The following is a 21,966-nucleotide window of genomic DNA, read 5'->3' as shown; positions in this document are numbered from 1 at the left end:
CCTCTATCATATACAATCACAGACTTTGCTCCATCTTTTTCCTCTACTGAGATATTCATTATCCAAATAGCCGCGAAATTCTATTAATGTGATACATGTGTTGGCAAAAAGCATAATTTTAAGTTAACTATAAACGCGTTTATGTCAAAACTACTGTTTTTAACTTGCGGCTATTTGCCTTTGCATATTAGTATACTCTTATCCGCCTCTGTAGTGTAATGGCCAGCACGCTCTGCTACCGTTCAGGAGGTCCCGGATTCGATTCCCAGGGGGGAGCAAATAAATATAAGTGATTTTTGCACTCTGATAATTATTCAATATTACTCTGGACTGGTACCTGAAGCGGAGGGCTGATCACCTTTTCTTCATGTGGTCGTGATCAAGATAATACTGCGTTTATATGTATGTTTGGATATATTTATATTAATCCAAAATTGAACACGGTTATTGGATTGAATTCTACATTTATTTACGTATAATATCGCCCACTCCTTTCAAGAACTTCATAAATCAAAAGTCGTAAAGTTTCGGTTGTGCATGTTTTCGGAATGCCCAGAAAATGTACTATATCTCAGCAAAAGCGGCATATTTTTAACTTAATATTTACCCACTACAGGGCAGAAAGTGTTGTTTTTGCATTCTGAAGAAAAGGTATTGTTCAACCATTTTTTTAAATATACTAAATATTTTTCAAATGGAGAAAAAACCTTCAGGTTTTACCTAAAAAGATCTGTTGCACAGTGAAAAGTTAAACGCCAAGTCAATAAATAAATTCAATAAGTGGCTTGATATTTATTTTTAATACATTTTATTATATTCTTAAACTTAAAAACGATCTCCTGAAAAATCAAGTTTATCGATATATGACGTTGTTGAAAGGAGTGAGCGATATATGATATGATCAAATTTGATAATTGTCTTAATAAGAGGAAACGCGTCACATATTATAATATATATATATATGTTAATAAAAGCAGAATTCAATCCAATAACCGTGTATAATTTTGAGTATATTACCCAACAATTCAATATGGAATTCTACCAACTGTCTGCACTTACAATAAATATATTATTCGTGGGCCGCGAGTAGACATGCCTGAACTAAATGACTCTAAAATCCAAGAAAATGTTTCCCAGATAATCCCGCGTTACCACGCCCTTACAGTGTTTTGGGCAAAGTAAACGCCGGATTACCTGTTAAACACCACGCCTCAACAGCTGTCAGTCTACAATAATTTACAAGGTCGAACAGCCTCGCGTGTATCCGATAGCAGTGACCATTACAAGGGCTGTAAAAATCGAAGGAACATTCGAAAATCCAAGAGATATCCGCCAGGTAATTCCGCGTTAACTGTGCTCACATGTTTTGGGCAAAGTTAACATGAGATTACCTGCTAAGCACCAAGCCTACAGCATCAACAGCTTGGCTGTCCAAACTTAAAACACAGTAAGGGACATTTTTTGCAGTACGTTTTTTTTGCATTTTTGAACTAAGTAGATTCTACTTAGTCCAAAAATGCAAAAAAAAACATACCACAAAAAATGTCCCTTACTGTGTTTTAAGTTTGGATAGCCGAGCTGCCAAGTCTACAATAATTTACAAGGTAGAACACAGCCCCGCGTGTTACAATATCCGATAGCGGTGACCATCACAAGGGCTGTGAAAATCGAAAAAACATTCGAAAGTCCAAGAGATATCTGCCTGGTAATCCCACGTTAACTGTGCTCTTACATTTTGTGCAAAGTTAACACGGGATTACCTGCGGCTGTGAGCGATGGCGGCGATCGTCTAGAAGCCCTCCTGGTAGTGCTTGGAGTCCAGCTTCTCCTGCAGGATCTCCAGCTGCAGCCGGGCCTCGCACTGCGGGAAGTTGTTCATGTCGTAGTACTGCGGGGCTATCTGCAGTAGCCATTGAGCTGGAACAGAGGTAATATAAACATCAATCTCAGATTTCACCAGACTGTCCACAAGTCTAAACTACCTGAAGGAACCTTTTTCTTTTACAACATTTTGAGTGTGTCCAAATACTTGTTAAATAACTCCTGTAATTGGATATAATCCAGATTTTGTGAACAGGTATTTGGACACACTCAAAATGTTGTAAAATTATTAGATTTAGCTCCGTAATATCATATATAATTGTACTACACCATGGAAGTATATTATTATACACAAAGTAACGCATGGACTACGGATTAACTGATAAGAAAAATGCAAAAGAAAAAAACAAATTGCCATTGTGACTCACGGTTGATGTCGGTGACAGTGCGGATGTAGTTCTTGGTGGTGAGCACAAACTCGTTGTAGATGACCCAGTCGGGCTTGTGGTCCAGGCACGTGGACGGGTGCAGCTGCACCACCTGGTTGTCCTTCACCGTCAGGTAGTGCCCGGTGCGCTCCAGGTGGGCCACCTGCGCAAGCACGCAGACACACATCACATCAAGTACTATACTCGCACAAAGGTAGGGTATAGAAGGGCGTTAAACAGGGTTGTGTAATATCACAGGCCACCTGCGCAAGCACGCAGACACACATCACATCAAGTACTATACTCACACAAAGGTAGGGTATAGAAGGGTATAGAGCATCCACCCGCAGCAGGTATAGAGTCCTGAGGGACTCTCTGTCAGCTGCACATAGAGGAAAATCTTCAAAATATTTCTGATTAAATAAATAATGGTCTATTCAATTAATGAGGGGGGAGGAGGATGTACGGACAGAGGCTGACACTTCGTCCCCTCGGGATTCCCTCATTACCTCTTTTCCTTTAATAAATTAAAACAATAAGAAAAAAAAAAATAAATAACAATGATATAAAAAAATATATAATTTAAGACGAACCCAAAAACAATGACTTAAAGACTAAAGTAATACACAACTAGTAACTAATATAAAAAAAGCACTGTAATTTACATTAAGAAAAAAAAAAGCATAAATAAAGAAAGACTTCTTGGGTGAACAAAGCCAGAGGATCCAAACACCACCCCCGTAAGGGGAGGACAAAAAACAAAAGAACGTGTGGGTTAAACAGGGTTGTGTAATGTCACCGTGGCTGGGTGATAGCGTAGTTTGAGCAGTCAACTCATCCAACGATGACGTTCTTGAAAGGAGTGAGCGAATTGTCAGAGACCCGCACTCCTCTCTGGCTCCGAATGCCGGACGATGTACAACACCTACTCTAGGCAACTAGAAACTGCTGAAATGCGAATGCTCAGGTGATCATCTGGAGTGTCCCTTGGAGACAGAATAAAGAGTTGAAGCATTCGTGGAAGCCTGGCTGTAACAGGCATCAATAGTAAGGTAGGGGAAAGGCAATTGGAGGTGGTATGGGCACATAGGGCGCAGAGACCCTGATCATATTGTGAACCAGGCAATCGCCATAGAAAGCCATCTAGAGGAAGACCAAAGAATTTATGGATGCTGCAGAGAGATAACATGATTCCAAGGCATGGCCTAGGTGACGTTGTATATGACAGAAGGACCTACAGCCTGAGGACGAGGAGAAGTTGGGATGGAGCCTGGAAGAAGATATATATATACATATATATGTATATAGGTAGGTAGGTAGGTTACCTGCATGAAGAAGCCGTCCACGAGCGCCTTGCGGATGTTGATGTAGTAGTTCTTGCTGGTGAACTGCGTGCTCGTGCGTTTGAGCTTGAAGCGGTCCATGATGCGTGCCAGCTGCTGGCGCACGTTGTCGCCCGACTTGAGCGAGCGGTAGTTCACAAAGTTGTCGTAGCACCAGCTGGTCTCCTCCATGTCTGGACCGCCAGTCAATCACAGATTAATATCCTCGCAATTTTCGAGAGCAAAAGAGGCGTCGGAAGACCCCAAAAGAGATGGTCCGACAGCATATTTTTTTATACCATTCAATTTTAATTCAATTCAAACCCTTATCCGCACCCCGATGGTGCATAGGGTACTGCATTATACAAACACAGTGTTGTCTTGATCGTTAACACACGAAGGAAAGGTGATCAGCCCTTATCCGCAACCAATGGTGCATAGGGCACTGCATCATATAAACACAGTGTTGTCTTGATCGTTAACATACGAAAGAACGGTGATCAGCCCTCAGCTTCAGGTACCAGTCCAGGGTGATATTGAATAAATATGAGAGTGAAAAAATCACTTATATTTATTTGACCCCCCCTGGGAATCGAACCCGGGACCTCCAGAACGGTAGCAGAGCACGCTGACCATTACACTACGGAGGCGGACAAATATAATTAAATATACTTAACATTTTTCAAATGGAGAAAAAAACCTTCCGGTTTTACCTAAAACGATCTGTTACACAGTAAAAATTTCAATAACTGGCTTGATATTTTTTTTAATACATTGTATTTTATTTTTAAACTTTAAAAATGCTCTCCTGAAAAATCAAGTTTTTTTATTTATGACGTTCTTGAAAGGAGTGAGCGATGTGTGTGATTGATATCCAGGATTCGGACCTCACATACTAATACAAGAGTTTCTGCTCAATAAAAAGCTTCTTTACATCTCACCAATAGATGTCTCTAGTGAAGTTCTAGTGATTCAAGAAAAAGGTTTCTAAATTGGTTCATATATATATAGAACTTCCAAGAATTTGAGTAGTGTGGTTGTCGATAATGGGTAGAATTGGTGAATGTTACACGTGCGTAAAGTGATCAGCCTATGACGGTCGTCAGCCCCGTAAATGCCCAGACTTCCGCATTCTTTTTCATCTTTGATGAGATGTCAAAAAATTATATGGAACTTACTCTGTTTGAAGGCGTGGTAGACGTTCAGCAACGTGAGGTGATCACCGTCAATGTGGGCAAAGCGCATTTTCGCATCGTCGGCCGCTTTCCTCGCCTCGTTCGGCCGCACAAAGCACTGCGGTACTGCAAAACAAAATGCACATTAAATTTCACCAATTGTGGAGGTACTTTATACTTACTTATAACCCTTATCCCAATGGTGCATAGGGCACTGCATCGAATGGACACAGTGTTATCATGACTAACTGGACTAAACACTAATCCCTTTCACTGCCTGCACCGGGGTACTTCTAGAAAATTTGGTGATGGACTTACAATCTTGTATTTATTTAGATTGGCAGTGACAGGTGTATTGAAAGCTTTTAAATGTAAATTCGCAGTAAAATCGGGATACTATTTTATAGTGTTCACATTTAGCAAGAGCAGATCTGTCAGGAAGCCTAGATGCTTCTGTATCAGGTCTGGGCATGCTGTGGGACAGCTTTTAATGTGTGTTTCGTCCCTGAGCTGTTGGACCAGATCTCTGGGCTCTTGTCCCAGTTTTTCAGACTAAACTTGATAGTGCTGAGTGTCAGACCAACAGTCGATCCTCACGCTTACCAGAAAGCATTGCCGTGATGGAGAGGATCTCGTTGGAGCAGTTGTGATTGCAGGAGGCTATCAGCATCTTGGCCAGCTGCGGGTCCAGGGGGAACTCGGCCATCACGGCCCCCAGATCGGTCAAGTTGCCGTCATCATCTGGAAACCATTCAACGGGTCAATACATGTTTTATTTGTTTGGGATATATACAGCTTGTAGGTAGAAAAATATAAAAAAATATGTTTTGAATATTGAAAACATTAACTTTGTGGATCATATTGACATTTTTAATAACCAACTAGTTTCGGCAACAACCTGTTGCCCTCTTCAGGGTTTAATTTATGACTAAACATATATATATATATATATATATATATATATATATATATATATATATATATATATATATATATATATATATATATATATATATATATATATATATATATATATATATATATATATATATATATATATATATATAAAAGAAACAGTGTACAGGTTGTTGTCATAAATTAAACCCTGAAGAGGGCAACAGGTTGTTGCCGAAACTGGTTGGTTAATAAAAATGTGAGTGGATCAAAACACAAAGTCTTTTTATTTCCCGAAATAATATATATAAAATATAGTTATATTGACAATGATAAAAGCCAATTAAATAATCCCACATTTCGCTGACTCCTTTCAAGAACGTCATAAATTGAAAAACTTGATTTTTCAGGAGAACGTTTTTGATGTTTAAAATATAACATGTACAATGTATAGAAAATAAATATCAAGCCACTTACTGAACTTTTTACTGTGCAACAGATCTTTTTAGGTAGAACCTGAAGGTTTTTTCTCCATTTGAAAAATATTTAGTATATTAAACTTTTAACCGCATTAACTTTGTTCCTAAGAGGCGCCCGTGTGGTATTTTGCCGTTTTTTAAATGATTACTTTTATCATGTATTTAGTTAAGAAACAATTTATTTTTCTAAACATAAACGTTCAATGGCATTCATTGTGCCTTTTTGGTACTCTATAATACACGTGTGTCACATTATTCTCGAAATATATCGTAATATAAACAAATAAGATCGTAACATAAATAAATCAAAGCACGCATCGTGTGTCACTCTTACCCACTGGCGATGCGTACCGTCGAGAGTGAGACAGATATAGGGCATGATTATGGCGCGGACTAATTACCGGCCGCAAGAAAAATCAGGGATCTGTTCTTTTATTTATCCTTGTAATGTTACAAATTATTAGTCAGATATTTCAACAGATGTCATAAGGCCAAGGATTGACGTATTATTTTATCTAAAGTTCCACACCATAAAAAATTCCTCCAAGTTGAACTGAGGTTGGAAACTTGGAGCAAAGTAAAAACACATACGCTTATGTCAGCCGCGTATGGGGCATGTTTTGTGAAAACACATACGGTTATGCGAGCCGCGCGGATCCGGTTAATTATTATTAGAATCTCAGGAGTCGGAGCGATGGGACTTTTCGAGCACATCGGGGAACTCACCTAGCGCCGCCAGATAGTTGAGGAGCTCAAGGGCTCTCATGAGCGTCTCCGGAGCCGGGGGATCCATGAAGTCAAAGTGTACCAAGTCGTCAATGCCTGCAGGGTGAAAAAAAAATCAACAAAATCTTCAATAGTACTTTAGTAAACTCACAAGTCGCTCACTTCTTTCAAGAACGTCATAAATCAAAAAACTTGATTTTTCAGAAGAATGTTTTTAAGGTTTAAAAATATAATACAATTTATTAAAAATATATATCAAGCCACTTCTTGAGCTTTTTACTGTGCAACAGATCTTTTTAGGTAATACCTGAATGTTTTTTCTCCATTTGAAAAATATTTAGAATGTTTAAAAAAATAATTAAACAATACCTTTTCTTCAAAATGCAAAAACAACACTTTCTGCCCGGTAGCGGGTAAATATTAAGTTAAAAATTCGCCTCTTTTGCTGGGATATAGTGCATTTTCTGGGCATTCCGAAAACATTTACAACTGAAAATTGACGATTTTTGATTTATGACATTCTTGAAAGGAGTGAGCTAAGTATGCAAACTCAACGCAACTCCTATGCAATCTCGCAAGTAACTTCATAAAACTAAAACTAAGATACCTAAGTCGTTGAATCGTTGAACGACAAACTAGCACAAAATATAGAAATCTTCTAGTACACGGCCATGATACACGATTTACCCACAACGAAGGGTTGATAGTCCCAAGACAGCCCTGAATATTTAAACTGTGTGTTTTCTGAGTAAGCGGCAGCTCAAACGCCACACGGTGTATATATTTGGCAAGGTTTCATAATATCCTTTATATCTACTAGACAAAAATATAGAAATCTTCTAGTACACAGCCATGATACACGATTTACCCACAACAAAGGTTTGATAGTCCCAAGAATTAACAATAAATATGGGAGTCCAACACTGCAATATATCGTTACAAACATTTTTAATTTGTCACCGACGGAGGTTAGAGGTCAAAACAAAATATGGAACAAAGGCAAAATAAAGGAATGGGTAAATGATCAAGAGTTCATTCTATGAAAATTGTAAAAATAGTTTTTATTTTTAATTTTTTTCTCACTTTTTTGTGTGTAAAATAGATAAAAATGAATTAAAATGGATAAAAACTATAAAAAATGTATGTAAAAGGAACTCCACCGACAAGACACACAGGTGGCTTGGTGGGTCTAGATTTCAGAGTCACTTGGACATTAGGTAATTCAAAATTCATTTTTTTCATTCAAACCCTTATCCGCACCCCAATGGTGCATAGGGCACTGCATCATATATACACACACACAGCGTTATATTGATTGTTAACACGCGAAGGAAAGGTGATCAGCCCTCCGCTTCAGGTACCAGTCCAGGGTAATACTGAATAAATATTAGAGTGAAAATCGAACCCAGGACCTCCAGAACGGTAGCCCAGCGTGCTGGCCATACGGAGATGAATGACACAAACACTGCACTTTGCTCACCTAGCTTCTTCAGCTGCAGCACCACGGAGCCGAGGTTGGAGCGGAGTATCTCCGGGTATGTGTTGTCCTGCATCTCGTTCCGGTAGGCCTTCTCTGTGTACAGCCGGAAGCACTTCCCGGGACGCGTGCGCCCAGCGCGGCCCGCCCGCTGCTGCGCGGACGCCTTGCTGATGGGCGACACCAGCAGGGACTCCACCCTGGCGAGGAGGGAGAAGAAGAAACAGCGTGAATATTGCAAACAAATAATGCTCTTGTTCTTGAGAGATCGCATTTCATATGCATTCAGTCTACTCTCATCCTTCTTATGATAATGCCCATCTCAGCCTTGCACCCTTTCCTCATATCACCATTGGAACATCTACCATACATGGTCTTGCCGCACTGAGAGATGGCATCCCGACTGCATCCAGTCTACTCTCATCCTTCCCAAACCATCCCAAGCCGCCTTCCTTAGTTTGCTGGATAGTGCTCATCTCAGCCTTGCACCCTTTCCTTATATCACCATTGGAACATCTACCATACATGGTCTTGCCGCACTGAGAGATGGCATCCCGACTGCATCCAGTCTACTCTCATCCTTCCCAAACCATCCCAAGCCGCCTTCCTTAGTTTGCTGGATAGTGCTCATCTCAGCCTTGCACCCTTTCCTTATATCCCCACTGGAACATCTACCATACATGGTCTTGCCGCACTGAGAGATGGCATCCCGACTGCATCCAGTCTACTCTCATCCTTCCCAAACCATCCCAAGCCGCCTTCCTTAGTTTGCTGGATAGTGCTCATCTCAGCCTTGCACCCTTTCCTTATATCCCCACTGGAACATCTACCATACATGGTCTTGCCGCACTGAGAGATGGCATCCCGACTGCATTCAGTCTAAACTAAGAAGAAACAAATATATTGAAATTGATCTATAACGGTGAAAGTTAGTTACCTGATCCGGGGATTGTAGACTTTTTGTTTTGCGAATCCGGGATCAATCACGAAAACCACTCCGTCAATGGTCAGCGAAGTCTCGGCAATGTTGGTGGAAACAACGACCTGAATAAAAACGACAATAAAATATATTTTATTTATTGCTTCGGCATTCACCTTGTGGTAAGACATGATGAAATCGTACATGAGAACACTTTTTATTTACCACTTTAATTATTTTAACGACTGGTTTCGGAAGCTACAAATGCTTGCATCTCTTCTAGTACACGGCCATGATATACGATTTACCCACAACGAAGGTTTGATAGTCCCAAGACAGCCCTGAATATTTAAACTGTGTGTTTTCTGAGTAAGCGGCAGCTCAAACGCCACACGGTGTATATATTTGGCAAGGTTTCATAATATCCTTTATATTTACTAGACAAAAATATAGAAATCTTCTAGCACACAGCCATGATACACGATTTACCCACAACAAAGGTTTGATAGTCCCAAGACAGCCCTGAATATTTAAACTGTGTGTTTTCTGAGTAAGCGGCAGCTCAAACGCCACACGGTGTATATATTTGGTAAGTTTTCATAACATACTTTTTTAAAGTTTTTTTATTGTTGAAAAATTCACAGCTTTCCGGCATTGAAAGGGATAGTATTAGATATAATTTTGATTGTACATAAAAATAAGACTTGACAGTGCCATATCCTCTCACTGGATAACTGCCAAATGAATAAATAAAAAAAAGAGTGCTACGGAGGCAGACAGCCTCCGTTCAGTAAGGTAAAATGCTTTAGATTTTTTCTGCAGGACCGTGAGAAATCGGAGACCAGACGTTACCTTCCTGCCGATGGCGCCGTTGGCCTTGTTGGGCGGCGCCTGCTCGAAGATGCGCTGCTGCAGGTTCGGCGGCAGCGTGGAGTACAGCGGGATGCACTTTAGCTCGCCCACCTCCGGGCCGAGCTTGTCCATCTCCGACTTGACGCGCTTGCAGGCCTCTTCGATCTCCTCTTGCCCTGGAAGCGCGGAAACCAATCTCGGTCGTCAACCAGACATGCATACTAAAGTGTAAAGTCAACTAGCCGTAACTCAAGTTTTTTAAACGATTTTTTATATATGACGTTGTTGAAAGAAGTGAGCGTTTTGATAGATAGAAGTTAAAGTTTATCTTGGAGTCGCCTTCTCATAAATAGCAACGGGCAGTGCCCAGTTGCTAGGTAATTTGATTTCGTAACATTTATTTATTAATTATTATTAAATTAATATATAAATATTACAAATTAAAATTACCTAGCGACTGGGCTGTTTGGCTTAACACGGCTCAAAGCATTCTTATAACTGGCCTATATTATATGGACGGCCCCTACGTAAAGTACCCTATCTGCAAATCTGTTACTTTACAGGAGAGAGGCTTAGAATTTTTTTTCGAGGTATTCTTCTTTATTAACAACGGTTTTATCTGAAATTCTATACTAGTATTATTCATTCAAAAACACGATAAAAATAATATGTTAAATCGTTTTAAAACTTTATGCATTGTCAAAATTAAGTAGTTGGCGTTTTAGGAGTTCAGTTCATTTCGAAAATTCCATTTAGATAGCGTCTTATACGCCTGAAAACTAGGACGTAATTTGTTTTATATATATTTTTTTGTTTATATATATTTGTAGGTAACGGTTTATATATATTCCTTGGACTGCAAGACGCACAAACGTCTCCATTCTCCGCGAACTGTCAGTGGCAGAAAGACTCTCCACGACTTGCAGGAAAAGGATTCTGTCCTACTTTGGGCATATCGCCAGAAAGAACGAGAAGAGTCTTGAAAAACTGGTAGTAACAGGTACAGTTGAAGGCAAGCGGGCAAGAGGACGGTCTCCAACAAGATGGACAGACCAAATAAAGGAATTAACCGGATCCTCGCTAAACGCTGCCATCAAGTTGGCCCAGGACCGGGAAGAATGGAGAGGACTTGTGCACCAAGTGCCTGACATTCCAGAAGACCACGACGCTCAGCATTGAGCAAGAAGATGAAGAAGAAGGTAACGGTCAGTTGATAACGTACACCAAATATCTCAAAATTGACAAAAATGTAGTTAGAACACTTTACGTAGGGCATGTCGATATATAGTCACAGACTTTGTTCTATCTCTTTCCTTTACCAAGATATTCATTATCCAAATAGCTGCAAAATTGTATTTATTTGATACATGTGTTGGCAAAAAGCATCGTTTTAAGTTAACTTTAAACTCTTTTATCTCGAAACAACTGTATTTAACTTGCGGCTATTTGCCTTTGCACGTTAGCATAGTGCCGGGCGGGCGCTTTACGCACAATTATTGGCTCATTCTCCATACTGTCCACGCCTTTGGAGAAAAGTATCCTTTCCTACAGTTGCACGACCTAATTGGACCATGCTGATCTCAGACTAGACACTAGCTCACTCCTTTCATATATAAAAAATCGTCAATTTTTAGCTGTGCATATTTTCGGAATGCCCAGAAAATGTACTATATCCCAGCAAAAGCGGCATATTTTTAACTTAATATTTACCCGCTACAGGGCAGAAAGTGTTGTTTTTGCATTTTGAAGAAGTAGTATTGTTTTAATTATTTTTTTAAATATACTAAATAATTTTCAAATGGAGAAAAAACCTTCAGGTTTTACCTGAAAAGATCTGTTGCACAGTAAAAAGTTCAACAAGTGGCTTGATATTTATTCTTAATACATTTTAATATATTTTGAAACTCTCCTGGAAAATCAAGTTTTTTTATATTGATGTTGCTGAAAGGAGTGAGCGATATGTCAACATGTAAAATGCAGCTACTAAAAGTAGTTCCCAAGAGTCATCGGGTGTGTTATGGGGCGTATCCCTTTATGTATCCGCTTTATAGAGCTGTAATAGTAGCAGTGTAGATTCGTTTCTGCGACGTCATTCGTTACCAACTTACAAAAACAACGTTTTTATGAAGCCGAATTTCGCAAAAGAAAATGACGAATGAAAATATTGATTACGTCAGCTGTTATAAACACTTGACGAGTCTAATACAATCCTTTATAGGTTGAGTGTGTTAAATTAGATATTCCTCCCGTCTGATAATACTCTGATCTCAGACTAGCCACATCGTTAACTCCTTTCAAGAACGTCATAAATAAAAAAAACTGATTTTTCAGGAGAACGTTACTAAAGTTTAAAAATATAATACAATGTATTTAAAATAAATATCAAGCCACTTATTGAACTTTTTACTGTGCAACAGATCTTTTTAGGTAAAACCTTAAGGTTATTTCTCCATTTGAAAAATATATAGTAATAAAAAATAAAACCCTTATCCGCACCCCAATGGTGCATAGGGCACTGTGTCATATAAACGCAGTGTTATCTTGATCGTTTACACATGAAGGAAGGGTGATCAGCCCTCCGCTTCAGGTACCAGTCCATGGTAATATTGAATAAATATTACAGTGAAAAAATCACTTATATTTATTTTACCCCCTTTGGGAATTGAACCCGGGACCTCCATAACGGTAGCCGAGCGTGCTGACCATTACACTACGGAGGCCGACAGTATTAAGTGTATTAAAAAAATTATTAAACAATACATTTTTTTCAAAATGCAAAAACAACACCTTCTGCCCTGTAGCTGGTAAATACTAAGTTAAACAAATGCAGCTTTTGCTGGGATATAGTACATTTTCTGGGCATTCCGAAAATATGCACAACTGAAAATTGACTATTTTTTAATTTATGACGTTCTTGAAAGGAGTGAGCGATATCAGCATCCCGTAAGGGAGGACGGACTCACCCGTCAGGAAGAGCAGTATGTCGCCCTGCACCTCCTCGCACATGTGGATCTGTATGACGGTCTTGATGGCCGCGTCCAGGTAGTCTCTCTCCGGCTCCGGGGTGTAGAAGATTTCCACCGTGTGCGTGCGCCCTGCAAAGACACACAACACACTCTCAACGTCACGTATAACACAAAATAAAGAGAAAAAAATATTTGGGCACACTTGAAATATTATGAAAAAATGATCTGGGCAGACTGAAATTATTTATTTTATTTTCAAACTGATTTATATTTATTGATTGTAACTGCAGACAGTTGGTAGAATTCCATATTGAATTGTAGGGTAATACATACAACATAACTTGGCACAATCAGGTATGTCAAATACTTGAAAGCGGCCGGGTCAGGAGTCGTAATAATCGTCGGGTATGTATGAGGAGATGCATGAATGTAGAAGAGGCAAAGAATGTTTGCAAAGACAGAGTGGTGTGGCGTTCGATTCTCTCTGCCTACCCCTGCGGGGAAGCAGCGTGATGGTTAGTTAGTTAGTTAGTTAGTTACATACAACATTTTGAGTGTGTCCAAATACTTGTTCACAAAATCTGGATTATCTCCAATTACAGGAGTTTTTTTCATACTATTTTTTGACATCTCATCAAAGATGAAGAAGAATATGGAAGTCTGGGCATTTACGGGGCTGACGACCGTCATAGGCTGGTTTAAGTGATCACTTTACACACGTGTAACATTCACCAATTCTACCCATTATTGACAACCACACTACTCAAATTCTTGGAAGTTCTGTATAATATATGAACCAATTTAGAAACCTTGTTCTTGAATCACTAGAACTTCACTAGAGACATCTATTGGTGAGATGTAAAGAAGCTTTTTATTAAGCAGAAACTTTTATATTAGTATGTGAGGTCCGAATCCTGGATTATAATCACATTTAACAATAATGGGTAGAATTGGTGAATGTTACACGTGTGTAAAGTGATCACTTTAACCAGCCTATGACGGTCGTCAGCCCCGTAAATGCCCAGACTTCCATATTCTTCTTCACCTTTGATGAGATGTCAAAAAATAATATGAAAATAACTCCTGTAATTGGAGATAATCCAGATTTTGTGAACAAGTATTTGGACACACTCAAAATGTTGTACATGGAGGAGTGTTTGATAATGTCCTAAGAAGAGGAAACGCGTCACGTATTAACATATACATAAATAATGTAGAATTGAATTCAATAAACCTTGTTTAATTTTGGATATATTACCCAACAACTTAATATATATTTCATTGAATTCATTCAAACCCTTATCCGCACCCCGATGGTGCATAGGGCACTGCATCATATAAACGCAGTACTATCTTGATCATTCATGAAGGAAAGGTGATCAGCCCTCCGCTTCAGGTACCAGTCCAGTGTAATATTAAATAAATATTACAGTGAAAAAAATCACTTATATTTATTTGACCCCCCCCTGGGAATCGAACCCGGGACCTCCAGAACGGTAGCCGAGCGTGCTGACCATTACACTACGGAGGCGGACAAGAACAAATATTTGGGCATATTAAAAAATATAGTGAACAACGATTTGGGCACGTTTAAATATTATGAAGAAAGATGTGGGAACTCTCAAAATATAGAGCAAAAGATTGTGAAAAATATTTGGACACACTTAGAACAAAGATTTGGGCACAGAAAAAAAACGTGAATAAAAATTTGGGCACAAATAAAATATTGTGACCAAAGATTTCAGCGCACTCGAAATATTGTGAAAAAATATTTGGGCGCAATCTAAATATCTCCTAATATTGTTAAAAAATTGGGCGCGCTCGAAATATTGCGACTAAAGATTTGGAAAAAAAGATAAAATAAGGTTTGATGGTGCATAGGGCACGCTTATGACGCAGTGCCCTATGCACCTTTGAGGTGCGGATAAGGGTTTATTATTTTATTATTAAAAAAGGCACACTCAAAATATCGCGACCAAAGATTTGGGCGCAGTTAAAATATTGCGACCAATGATTTGGGCGCACTTGAAATATCGCGACCAAAGATTTGGGCGCACTTGAAATATCGCGAACTATCGCACTCACCGGGGACGTTCATGAGCGGTGCGTTGTCGAAGTAGTGCTGGAACTTGCCCGCGTCCAGCGTGGCCGACATGATGACCAGCTTGAGGTCGCGCCGCTGCCGGACCACCTCCTTGAGGACGCCCATGAGGATGTCAGTGGCGAGCGTGCGCTCGTGCGCCTCGTCCAGCAACACCACCTGGTACTGCTCCAGGATCGGGTCCGACATGCCCTCGCGCAGCAGCATGCCGTCCGTCATGTACCTGGAATCAGACTCCTCGCTCATTTCTCCACCTGACTTTGTGTGTACGAGATTTCCCAGATTTCCCACCGCATTCCCAGACCTGATACAGAAGCATCTAGGCTTCCTGACAGACCTTCTCTATAATAATAAGCGAGGTACATTGAGAGCTGTCCCACCGCATTCCCAGACCTGATACAGAAGCATCTAGGCTTCCTGACAGACCTTCTCTATAATAATAAGCGAGGTACATTGAGAGCTGTCCCACCGCATTCCCAGACCTGATACAGAAGCATCTAGGCTTCCTGACAGACCTTCTCTATAATAATAAGCGAGGTACATTGAGAGCTGTCCCACCGCATTCCCAGACCTGATACAGAAGCATCTAGGCTTCCTGACAGACCTTCTCTATAATAATAAGCGAGGTACATTGAGAGCTGTCCCACCGCATTCCCAGACCTGATACAGAAGCATCTAGGCTTCCTGACAGACCTTCTCTATAATAATAAGCGAGGTACATTGAGAGCTGTCCCACCGCATTCCCAGACCTGATACAGAAGCATCTAGGCTTCCTGACAGACCTCTTGCACAGCAATTATTTTTTATAACTTAGCTGTGAAATTTATTAAAAATGTGGAAATTCAGAAGCAAACTATACGCCCGATGACCAGCTCACGGCACTTACTTGAGCAGCGTCTTGGGCCCGGAGCAGTCCTCGAATCGGATGCTGTACCCGACTTCCTGGCCGAGCGGCACATCCATCTCCTCCGAGACACGCTGCGCCACGGACATGGCCGCCACGCGCCGCGGTTGCGTGCAAGCCACGCCTTTCTTGCCGCTCGAGCGAGAGTACTCCACGCACCTGCATGAAAAAATCATCAATAATAACAGACATCAATAGCAATCAGCCTACCAAACAATTGTCAGACCCGCACTCCTCTATGGCTCCGAATGCCGGACGATGTACAACACCTACTCTAGGCAACTGGAAACTGCTGACATGCGAATGCTCAGGTGCTCAGCTGGAGTGTCCCTTAGAGACAAGATAAAGATTTGACGCATTCGTGGGAGCCTGGCTGTAACAGGCATTAATAGTAAGGTAGGGGAAAGGCAATTGGAGGTGGTATGGGCACATAGGGCGCAGAGACCCTGATCATACTGTTAACCAGGCAATCGCCATAGAAAGGCATCTAGAGGAAGACCAAAGAATTCACGGATGCTGCAGAGAGATTACATGATCCCAAGGCATGGCCTAGGTGACGTTGTATATGACAGAAGGACCTACAGCCTGAGGACGAGGAGAGCCTACCTGAAGCGGAGGGCTGATCACCTTTCCTTTATGTGGTAACCATCAAGATAACACTGTGTTTACATGATGCAGTGCCCTATGCACCATTGGGTCGAGAATGAGGGTTCGAAGAAGAAGATTTATATTTTATTGTGAAATGCAAAGAAATTTAAAATTAAGAAAAAATAAATTAGTAACATGTTGTAAATAAGAATACTTACCATTGTGGAATTTGAGTTGTTTTACCAGAGCCAGTTTCACCGACCAACACGATGACCTGGTTCTCGGCCAGCTTCTTCATGAACTCCGCCCGGTACTCAAACACCGGAAGGGCTGGAACACAAACAGAACAGGGTTGAGAAGAGAACTTTGGCCACTTCATGAGGGGAGAGAGATAGCGAGTGATAATCTATGCCGACGCTGTCCTTAGCTAACTATCGGGAACATACAGACCGATGCTCCGGTTAGTTTCAGGATTATGTATCATACCGCGCAGCAATGGATAGAAATGCCTCATCAAATACACATTCCTTCTAGTCTCTAGACTGCTGTAGCCGAGCATACCCTGGAGGAACTGGTAGCTCTTCCTACAGGCATAACCATCGGCAGGTTGCTCCTGTATATAGGAATGGGAAACTATCTATGCCCACGCTGTCCTAAGCTAACTATCGGGAACATACAGACCGATGCTCCGGATAGTTTCAGGATTATCCATCATACCGCGCAACAATCGATGAAAAGGCCTCATCAAATACACATGAGATAATAAGATGTATGAACGTGGAAGAAGCAAAGATTGTTTACAAAGACAGATTGGTGTGGCATTCTATTCTCTCTGCCTACCTCTGCGGTGAAGCGACGGTTAGTTAGTATGTTGGTTAAATATGCATGTTAGTTATATCGCTCACTCCTTTCAAGAACGTCATAAATCAAAAAACTAGATTTTTCAGGAGATCGTTTTTAAAGTTTAAAAATATAATAAAATGTATTAAAAATAAATATCAAGCCACTTATTGAACTTTTTACTGTGAAACAGATCTTTTTAGGTAAAACCTGAAGGTTTTTTCTCCATTTAAAAAATATTTAGTATATTAAAAAAAAAAAATGTCCGCCTCCGTAGTGTAATGGTCAGCACGCTCGGCTACCGTTCTGGAGGTCCCGGGTTCGATTCCCAAGGGGAGTAAAAATAAATGTAAGTGATTTTTTCACTGTAATATTTATTCAATATTACCATGGACTGGTACCTGAAGCGGAGGGCTGATCACCTTTCCTTCATAAGTAAAACGATCATGATAACACTGCGTTTATAAGACACAGTGCCCTATGCACCATTGGGTTGCGGATAAGGGTTTTATTATTATTATTAAAAAAATAAGTAAACAATACCTTTTCTTCAAAATGCAAAAACAACATTTTCTGCCCTGTAGCGGGTAAATATTAAGTTAAAAATATGCAGCTTTTGCTGGGATATAGTACATTTTCTGGGCATTCCGAAAACATGCACAACTGAAAATTGTCGATTTTTGAATTATGACGTTCTTGAAAGTGGGCGATATATCAAGTGCACACAGCGATTCATGGAAAGATCCATGCTTGGTTTTAGCCCGAGGGATAGAATAAAAAATGAAGATACCACGAAAAGAGTCAGAGTAGAGGATATCATGGATCGCGTGGCAAAACTCAAATGGCAGTGGGCAGGGCATATAGTGAGACAGGACTTCACAAGATGGACACCAAGAATTCTAGGATGGAGACCTTGGGAGAACAAAAGAGGCGTCGGAAGACCCCAAAAGAGATGGTCCGACGGCAAAGACGCTGTGGGGGGTAGAAACTGGCTGCAAGCACCAACCGACCGGAGGAAATGGAAAGGGGAAGAGGCTGATATACGGCAGTGGAGGACAGAGGGCTCATGAAGAAGATATGCATGTTTATGAGGTATCGTGTGTCGAATTACCGATTCTTTTTCTGTAGAGTTCGTGATATCTGCCCGTGAATGGCAGGCCGGTGAACGGATTGAGCCCAGTAGCGGGTGTGGTGCTCGCGTGCGCGGTACCGCTAGACTGGGCTACCGTCAGCATGCCCTTCTCCTCTCTAAAACATAAAAAATACACACACACATTATAGTCGTACAGGAGAAAGTGACCAACTAACAAAAGGTAAAATGTTCAGGAGGGCCATTTAAGTCACTTTTGCTTGGCAACAAAATAAACATCAATGCAGTTAGTCATTTTTACCAAGTCAATATATTATACTTCCAAGTTTAAAATCCTTTGGGATGTTTTTCAGGGCAATATTAAGCTAGTAGATATCAAATAGTCAATGATTACGTTTCTGTAAATAAATGCACTTGGTCACTTTCTCCCGTGTGACTACGGTATTACGATGATAGGGTTTGAGAATGTGGCTGGTTTGCCAGGGACATACGTATCGGTACATTTTTCCGTGACAAAAGTCAGTCGCAATTCTTAGACGGATGAATCGCTTCATTTAGAAACCGTCTTAAGTCAATCATAAGTCAATATATTATACTAACTAACCACCACGCCGCTTCCCCGCAGGGGTAGGCAGAGAGAATAGAGCGCCACACCACTCTGTCCTTGCAAACATTCTCCGCCTTTTCCACGTTCATGCATCTCCTCATACATACCCGCCGATTGTTACGACTCCTAACCTGACCACTTTCAAGTATTTGGCATACCTGATCGTGCCATGTTTTTCTCGGTCTTCCTCTGCTTCTTTTCCCAATAACATACTATACTTCCAAGTATACTTTCATACTATATATATTATACTTCCAAGTTTAAAATCCTTTGGGATGTTTTTCAGGGCAATATTAAGCTAGTATGATATCAAATAGTTGTATTTATAAATGACCGTAAGTCACCATAACAGTAAGTAACCGTAGTCGTAAATAACCGAGTTTGACTGTATAACGATAGATGTTTCATATCAAGTTGAGACACCTTTAGTGTCGATAATCATCCTATGCCTCTTTTTTGACATTTACTACATTGATGAAGAATTGGTAGCCTGGGCATTTACAGGGCTTACGACCGTCATAGGCTGGTTCAAATGATTACTTTACACACGTGTAAAATTCACCAATTCTACCCATGATTGACAACCACACTACTCAAATTCTTGGAACTTCTATATATATTGTTCAAATTCGAAACATAGTGCTTGAATCACTAGAATTTCACTAGACACATCTATGGTGAGATGAAAGCCTATGACGGTCGTAAGCCCCGTAAATGCCCATACTTCCACATTCTTCTTCATCTGTGTTGAGATGTCAACAAAATAATATAAAGAATGACTCCTATAGTTGGAGATAATCCAGATTTGTGGACAAGTATTTGGACACACTCAAAATGTTGTAAACAAAAACAACAGTAGTCATACTTGCTAACCACTGCACTACGGAAAATAACAAAATACCATCGAATTACCTAAACTTAAAGCGGATATCTTAAAAATAATAAAGAATTCTAGCTTGTCAATTATTAAAAGCCCAATAGCTTTGCCACATCGATACCAAAAAAACCTTTGAAATAAACGAAACATAAAAGAAATTATAACTTTGGGTTTTTAACTGTTTAAACCCCAAATATTATCAGTTTACATTTCAAATTTGTGTAAAAAAAACACGCTGTCACCAAAAACAAAACGTTTCCGAAACGTCAGAACGGGTCGGGAATCAAAATTGAACGTTTTCGCTACGAACCTTCTTTTTTTAATGAAAGGGTCCATGACTTCTATCCTTCGTTTTGACATTTTTAACTACTTAAAGTTAAAACCGACGCAGAAATAATTAGCAAACGTAAAAAAACAACACGCGAGACAGAACACGACCAAGATGGCTTAATTTGTTACTAAATTCGCGATCGTCGTGACCAACCTGAGAAAACTGAAAACAAAATGGCGGCAGATAAAATGTCACCAAGTTTTTCGGAAAAAATATGAGGAAGTAAGTTTTTTTTCAGTTTTCATGTTATTATCGATGAAATCAAAATAAAATCGATTTCATGCAGTGCCTTTAGCACTACTGACTGCAAAAAAGTTTCAGTGAAAGAAGATATTTTATACTATTTTTGATTCTTTTAAATATCAACTGTATACAAAAATAATCTTTAATGTCATTGCAATACGGTTTATTTTCAAATATTAGCAATTACGAATTATTTTATTGCAGTTCTAATGTTTGGACGCAAAATATTCTTTACAATAGATACGTTAAGATCCATTATTGAATATCATTTTTAGTGGGTCGACATTATTAAAATGAAATGATGCAGAAAAATCACAAATTTTTCAAAAATGATCACTGAAAATAATTATAGTGCCGTAAATTTATAAACCTAAAATCAGGCGGTATCAAAAGTCTGCGTAATCGGAGGGCATGTATGACTATATGTATGGATGTGAAGGAGGCGAGGAGTGTATGTCAGGACAGAAGAGTGTGGCGTTCCATCCTGTCTGCCTACCCCTGCGGGGAAACGGCGTGACGATAGTAGTAGTATAAAATCAAATAATTTATAAAACGCTTTAAGAATTAATTTGTATGAAAATTAATTTGCAAAACAAATGCATTTTTTTCCTTTGATATCGTCCCACATTTTCATATGAAAGGGGGACCCCTTATAAGAGATATCGAAAAAGCTTTTACCTGGAAGGCTTAAAGGTCATATCTCAGGAAGAATTGAAGGGGGGACCCTTATAGGATATCGAAAACTTCTCAATCGAAGGTTTACAGGTCGTTTCTGAGGGATATGTTAAAGGTGGACCCTTATAGAAGGTATCGAAAGGTTTATTTTTAGCTTTAGCTTTTCAATCAAAGGTTTATTTATAGCTCGTATCTCAGTGATTTATTGAAGAGGGGACCCTTATAGAGTGTCGAAAGCTTCTCAAGAAAAGGTTTATAGCTCCCATCTGAGCGATTTATTAAAGGGGGGACCCTTATAGGAGCTATAGAAAGCTTCTCAATCGAAGGTTTATAGCTCCTATCTGAGGGATTTTTTGAAGGGGGGACCCCTATAGGAGCTATAGAAAGCTTCTCAATCGAAGGTTTATAGCTCTTTCTGAGGGATTTATTGAAGGGGGGACCCTTATAGGAGCTATAGAAAGCTTCTCAATCGAAGGTTTATAGCTCTTTCTGAGGGATTTATTGAAGGGGGACCCTTATAAGAGCTATAGAAAGCTTCTCAATCGAAGGTTTATAGCTCCTATCTGAGCGATTTATTGAAGGGGGGACCCTTATAGGGTATCGAAAGCCCCATAGTGTAATGGTCAACTCGCTCAGATACCGTTCTGGAGG

General features: G+C 39.9%; 1 protein-coding gene across 1 annotated transcript; it reads right to left on the bottom strand.

Annotated features, from left to right (window-relative positions):
* Positions 1-1,481: 1,481 nt before the first annotated feature.
* Dhx15 (DEAH-box helicase 15) lies at positions 1,482-20,532 on the bottom strand. The gene is made up of 15 exons (XM_088269220.1): positions 20,377-20,532; positions 18,604-18,740; positions 16,871-16,982; positions 16,047-16,223; positions 15,145-15,383; positions 13,057-13,188; positions 10,094-10,269; positions 9,260-9,366; positions 8,326-8,522; positions 6,846-6,941; positions 5,350-5,487; positions 4,750-4,872; positions 3,575-3,765; positions 2,250-2,412; positions 1,482-1,917 (listed from the first exon to the last, which is right to left on the bottom strand). The coding sequence occupies exons 1-15, from the start codon at positions 20,424-20,426 to the stop codon at positions 1,790-1,792; spliced, it is 2,166 nt and encodes a 721-aa protein (XP_088125346.1). The 5' UTR covers positions 20,427-20,532; the 3' UTR covers positions 1,482-1,789.
* Between the last annotated feature and the right edge of the window lie 1,434 nt (positions 20,533-21,966).

The sequence above is a fragment of the Brachycentrus maculatus genome, unplaced genomic scaffold (assembly GCF_059751285.1).
Source record: "Brachycentrus maculatus isolate JH-2025_06_01 unplaced genomic scaffold, ASM5975128v1 h1tg000342l, whole genome shotgun sequence".
Lineage (NCBI taxonomy): Eukaryota > Metazoa > Arthropoda > Insecta > Trichoptera > Brachycentridae > Brachycentrus > Brachycentrus maculatus.
This window is presented reverse-complemented; position numbering and strand designations above follow the sequence as displayed.